Source organism: Theropithecus gelada, unplaced genomic scaffold (assembly GCF_003255815.1).
Source record: "Theropithecus gelada isolate Dixy unplaced genomic scaffold, Tgel_1.0 HiC_scaffold_15883, whole genome shotgun sequence".
Taxonomy (NCBI): domain Eukaryota; kingdom Metazoa; phylum Chordata; class Mammalia; order Primates; family Cercopithecidae; genus Theropithecus; species Theropithecus gelada.
In genome coordinates, this window is record NW_020257640.1 from 2,005,340 (window position 1) to 2,010,988 (window position 5,649).

Sequence of the window (5,649 nt, forward strand, 5' to 3'; positions counted from 1 at the left end):
GCATTTTGTGGGAGACACTTTGGAACATGCACATTTGCCTCTTCATCGCTCAAATCCATCCCCTGGATTTAGCATCCAGATCCAGATGATTCTTGCCTGAACCAATCTCTACGATGACAACTGCAAAATGATAATTTCTTTTCTTTTCTTTCTTTCTTTCTTTCTTTCTTTCTTTCTTTCTTTCTTTCTTTCTTTCTTTCTTTCTTTCTTTCTTTCTTTCTTTCTTTCTTTCTTTCTTTCTTTCTCTTTCTTTCTTCCTTCTGTCCTTCCTCTTTCTTTTTTTTTTCTTTTGGAAGAAAATGACTTTATTCTAATTAACTCACAAAGAATAAAATCATAACAGCTAGTTTAAGGAGGTAACACATTTTGCCCAGTCCCAAATTCTACAGAGTAGGAACACACCCCCTTCCATTTCAGTTCTGAAGCAAGGAAGCTAGGAATGACAGGAGAGGTTTAACTGACGGTTACACTTTATACCTTCACTATCAATTCTATTTTTACACTAAATTAACTTAAGGTATGAGAGCTGATTTTCCATCTCTCCAGGTTGAACTTCTTGATTAGGCCAATCCGTTTGCAAGTCGGCACTGTTTCAGCACCTCATTGAAACCCTCACAGAGCTTGATGTCACCCTGGTTCTGGGCACACTCCAGAAACTGTTTGATCTCATAGAAGCAAGGCTGCTGCTGCTGTGCCGGCTGGGTTCCCTGTGGCTCCTGGTAAGTGATGTCAGGCCTCGCAGGCTCAGCATTACTTCCTCCACTGAAGCCCCCAGTAATGGCATGACCCAGTGTGTGTCCCACAGCAGAGCCCACAGCCACGCCAGCTGCAGTGGTTGCCATCTGGGCCATCAGACCTGGCTGCTGGGGTGCAGCAGCAGAAGAGCCAACTGCAGATGGGGGTGCCGCTGCTGGTGGCTGAGCGACAGGTGCCGGCCTGGGTGCAGCTCTCAGCTGAGGTGCCCGGCTGGCCGGAGGAGCCATGCGGGAGGTGCGGCTTCGGCTTCCACGCGGCATCCTAGGTACTCGATGGCTCGGCCTCTGGACCTGTAACACTTCCTCTTTCTTTCTCTCTTTCCTTCTTTCTCTTTCTTTCTTTCTTTCCTTCTTTCTTTCTCTTTCCCTCTTTCTTTCTCTCTTTCTTTCTCTCCTTCCTTCCTTCCTTCCTTCCTTCCTTCCTTCCTTCCTTCCTTCCTTCCTTCCTTCCTTCCTTCTTTCCTTCCTTCCTTCTTTCTTTTTTTGACAGGGTCTCACTCTGACACCCAGGCTGGAGCGCAGTGGCGCAATCTTGGCTCACTGCAACCTCCACCTCCTGAGTTCAAGCGATTCTCCTGCCTCAGCCTCTCAAGTAGCTGGGATTACAGGCACCTGCCACCATGCCCTGCTAATTTTTGTATTTTTAGTAGAGATGGGGTTTCACCATGTTGGCCAGGCTGGTTCTCAAACTCCTGACCTCAGGTGATCTGCCTGCCTTGGCCTTCCAAAGTGCTGGGATTACAGGTGTGAGTCACCATGCCCATCAAAATGATAATTTTTGACACAGGTGCACCCTCTGCATTTACCAATCAATACCCAGTGTTCTACTGTAAGCAAGAGCTCCCACTTAGTTACTTGTCTGTTTATAGTTGTACCATTACTATAAATGAGGGTTTCTCAACCTGGGCACTAGTGACATTTTGGACCAGTGAATTCCCTGTTGTGGGGACTGTCCTATGCACTTCAGGATGTTTGGCGGCATCCCTGGGCTCTTCCCACTGGATGCCAGTAGCATATCTTCCTCTCACTTAACAACCAAAAATATCTATGGACATGGCCAAATCTCCCCTGGGGGCCAAAGTAGTCTCCAGTTGAGAGCCACTGGTATAGACTCACGGATTCCTATTTTTCTAGTGGTTTATGATGCTTTGGTGCTCGAGTTGTCCCCAGTCTGGCCAACAGGAACCCCTTCAGGAAACTCCTGTGTCCCCTTGGCCTGCCCCTTCATTTTCTGGAGCCCTTTCTCACTTCCTGCCGCAGCAAGAGATCCTGGCACAGCGTACAGCTTTCCTGCCCCAGCCATCTCTCCAAGGAGCCTGACACCATTGTTGTGACCCAGATTGATTAACAAAGCTATGGCCAACTGTAACATCAAGAATTTTCAGCTGCATCCAGTAACGTTCTGGGATCCCTGAGCTATGCGCTCTTCCTGAGCTCACCTCATCCTTACAGTTCCCCTTCTCCACCGGTTCTCCCTGAGTCTGGTTCTGTTTCCGGTTCGCATCTGTCCCCTGTTTTGTGGGTGGGTGTGGGCAAGAGGCTGCTGCCGGGGGGTGAGCCAATGTCTGTTTTGCATCATGCTTGGTATTATTTTTGGAAGCTGCAAGTTTAATGTTTACTTTTTAGGGTGGATCAAAAGAACTCCATGAAAACAAGTGTGTTAAAATGCTCCCGGCTTCAAAATGGGAAGCAGTCTCCTAAAACTGTGTGGAAAAAGCACCTACCCATTTAGCATGAGCCTCAGCCCAATGCCCCTGCACTCAGCAGCCTGAGCCCACCCCGGTGCGCATCAGCCCCCAGCACACCCTGCCTCTGCCCTGCCCCTTCCACTTCAGTCTACTGCCGTTTTCTCCCGGCTAGGGTAGTTTTGGGAGGAATTGATGTTTTTAGTGTTCTAAGGGCAAGGACTCACCCTATGACTCTCTTGTTTCCCGGAGCCCTTCAAAGGGCCAACTAAACCAGACCCTGGGTCCTTAGGGGCTGGCACCAGGACTCTCAGGGCCACCCTCTACCCTGGATATAGGGAAGAGCCTATACATTAGAGGACTCCTCTGCCCTGTGGCATCTCCCTTGGCGCCATGTGGTGACAGTCCCTTCCCTTCCTCCTGGCCTATTAGATAGCACAGAATAGCCAGCCCATAGAAGCTGCTATTTGGTATCCTAAACTTGGAGAGATGTGTCTGAAGTCAGAGAGAGCCGCCGCAGGAGGGGCTTCTGGCCTCGCCACCAGGGCATCCCCAGGGATAAACCTACTGGTCACTGGTTGTGTAGGTGTGTTTAACTAAACTCTCTAGACTGTGAGTCTCTTGACAGGGATTCTATCTTTCTATTTCCCAAACTTATTATTATTAAAAATTAAAGACCAGGTGCAGTGACTCCACACCTCTCATCTCAGCACTTTGGAAGGCTGAGGCTGGAGGATCGTCTGAGTCCAGGAGTTTGAGCCTAGCCTGGGCCAAATGGTGAAATCCCATCTCTGCAAAAAACAGAAAAATTAGTCGGGTATGGTAGCATGTGCCTGTAGTCCTAGCTACTCGGGAGGCTGAGGTGGGAGGATGACTTGAGCCCAGGGAGGTGGAAGATTACTTGAGCCCAGGGTGATCAAAGCAGCAGGCAGCCAAGATGGTGCCACTGCACTCCAGCTTGGATGACAGAGTGAGACCCTGTCTAAAAATAAAATTAAAAACATTAAAAACAGAGGAAAAAAGTTGATAGTACAATGGACGCTTGCAAACCTTCCATCTAGATTCAACAATTGTTCATAATTTGCCCTGTTTGCTCTGACAACATATGTACATAGATCGATTTTTTTTTACTGACCCTTTGAAAGTGAGACACAGACATAATGACATTTTTCACTTAAATACCTCAGCCAGAGTGCATCTCCTAATAAGAACGACATTCTCCTACAAAACCATTATCACACCTAAAAAATCAATCGTTTCTCTAATATCTTCTAACACTCAGGCCATATTCAAATTTCACAGATTGTCCCAGGACTGTCCTTGATAGTTGTTTTTTTCTTCTGAACAAAGAAGCTACTTTTCTTCTGAGGCTACTAGCTTCCTGAGGAGCCAGGCCAGATGTCCTGCAGAAGGAGGGACCGTGTTTGTGTCACCCCTATATCCTCAGTGCGTGTTGGGGGCCCCAGAGATCAGGCCTGGGCTGATGAGCTGGGAGGCCAGTCCCTTTGGGGAGGTGTTTCCCACTGAGCTGGGCTCAGCCTGCCTCCAGTTCCCGACGCCCCACTCAGATGCCTGCCTGAGGACTCCTTCCTGCCCACGAAGACTTCACGCCCAGGGCGACATGAGTTGATGGTCCACATACTCATTCCTTGGGAGGTTTAATCTGTTTTATTGAATTTTCAGATTCTCAAATCAATACCCATAATAATGCCCAGCAGAAATAAAATCCCACTCCAGGTATTTTGCCAGACGGTTGATATTTACACATAGCAGGTTTCCCTTGACGGCTTCAAATAGCTTAATAAGTCTCGCCACAGGCAGTAGATCCCAGCAGTTAGCCAGTGCGGGGGCCAAGCAGCGGCCACTGCCTTCCAGGGCCCCACTCCCTAGCCTCGGTGCTCAGAGAAACGCTTTCTGCAGGCCCTGGTGCACATCATTAGGCCTCTCCGCGACCTCCTCATTTGTAAAATGAGGGACGTAAGAAGAATAGGAGATCTCTGCGTTAGACGGGACCTTTACTGTGCCAGTCTGGCCCCGGTCCCCTAGAGGCAGCAGCCTGGGCACAGCAGGAGCGTGGACCAGGGAGATGGCTGGGTGGAGGGGGCAGGGGCTGCTGTCAGATTCTCTTTCAGTAGGAGAAGCTGCTGGTTAGCTGGGGGCCTCGAGGCAGAGAAGCTGTGCTGGGGGCATGCAGAGGGTGCAAGCAGACCGGGCGAGGCTGGAGCGCCGCAGGGTAGGGGAACCCGGGAATCCCCCGCAGAAGAGCTGGGAGGAGGCCGCTAGGCTTCCGAAACACCGCCTTTGTGGAGTTCTAGGCCCTTTGAGGGCGGCTGCTTGCCCTGAGAGCCTTACGTTCCTCCCGAGGCCCCCTTCGTGCCTGGCTGGTTGGAGGGACAAGGCGCCTCTGAACCCAGCCAAACAGGACGGCCTGCAAGGCTGCTGTGGGGATGAGGTGAGGCGATGCCTGCGCAGGGCCAGGCTCTAGGCTGGTGAGCACCAGGGCGGAAGGCTCCAGTCCCTCCCGCACCTCCCAGCCTCAGGGGCTGCCTGCGGGGGTGAGCCCCAAACTCCACTCATCTGGGAGGGCTAGACGGCAGCTGCCAGGCCAATGGGGCGTCTGGCTGTCGTGTGGTCTCCTGTCGCCTGGTTGTGGCCCTCTCACGAGGGCTGACTGTTCTTCCTGCTACCTTTGGCCCCTCATTCAGCAGCCCTGAGGGACCACAGTGTTCTGCTGGGTATGGCGGGAACAGAGCCGGACGCCGAGCACCTCCCAAGATACCCGTCATGGGCCCGGAGCTGGACAGTAAGGACCCTTGAGGAGCCCAGCAGGACCCAAAGGCACACAGGCGGCTGGGCCTTACGCACCCCGTTGTGGAGACGGAGGAGGTGGTCAGGCATCTTGGGGAGGTAGGAGGTGAGCTGAGTCTTAAATAGCGGGGGAGGCAACGAGCTGAACGGACAGCCCAGGGGTCCTGAGAATGGTTTGTGCTGAGGAGCAGGACTCTCAGAAAGCTGATGCTTCTAGAAGGCCCGGAAGGGCCCCTGCTTTCATCTTATTCCCCCCCCCGCCCCAGTAGAAGACGCCGAAGAGTCACCTGAGGCCACCTCAGGACCGCGGGCAGGTGGTGGGAGAGGTCCACTCTCAGGACAGGCAGTATGCAGGTGCAGGAGCTCTGGCAAATTTAGAAGTAGTAACAAGGCCGGGCGCG

The 5,649-nt window shown here is 51.8% G+C and overlaps 1 protein-coding gene across 2 annotated transcripts; it reads right to left on the reverse strand.

The window, feature by feature from the left end:
* Positions 1-276: 276 nt before the first annotated feature.
* Positions 277-5,194, reverse strand: LOC112617113 (coiled-coil-helix-coiled-coil-helix domain-containing protein 2-like). Of its 2 annotated transcripts, XM_025373832.1 has the most exons (4): positions 5,189-5,194; positions 4,735-4,739; positions 2,559-2,561; positions 288-1,054 (listed from the first exon to the last, which is right to left on the reverse strand). In XM_025373832.1, exon 4 carries the CDS (start codon positions 1,014-1,016, stop codon positions 561-563), a length of 456 nt encoding a protein of 151 aa, XP_025229617.1. In that variant the 5' UTR covers positions 1,017-1,054; positions 2,559-2,561; positions 4,735-4,739; positions 5,189-5,194; the 3' UTR covers positions 288-560. The 2 variants fall into 2 exon arrangements, with proteins under 2 accessions (XP_025229618.1, XP_025229617.1); XM_025373833.1 differs by lacking the exons at positions 2,559-2,561; positions 4,735-4,739; positions 5,189-5,194 and having other exon boundaries at positions 277-860; positions 933-1,043.
* Positions 5,195-5,649: the final 455 nt, after the last annotated feature.

Bases quoted from the DNA above. Each gene is read 5' to 3' on its own strand.
- LOC112617113 (XM_025373832.1), bottom strand. From the start codon at position 1,016: ATGCCGCGTGGAAGCCGAAGCCGCACCTCCCGCATGGCTCCTCCGGCC.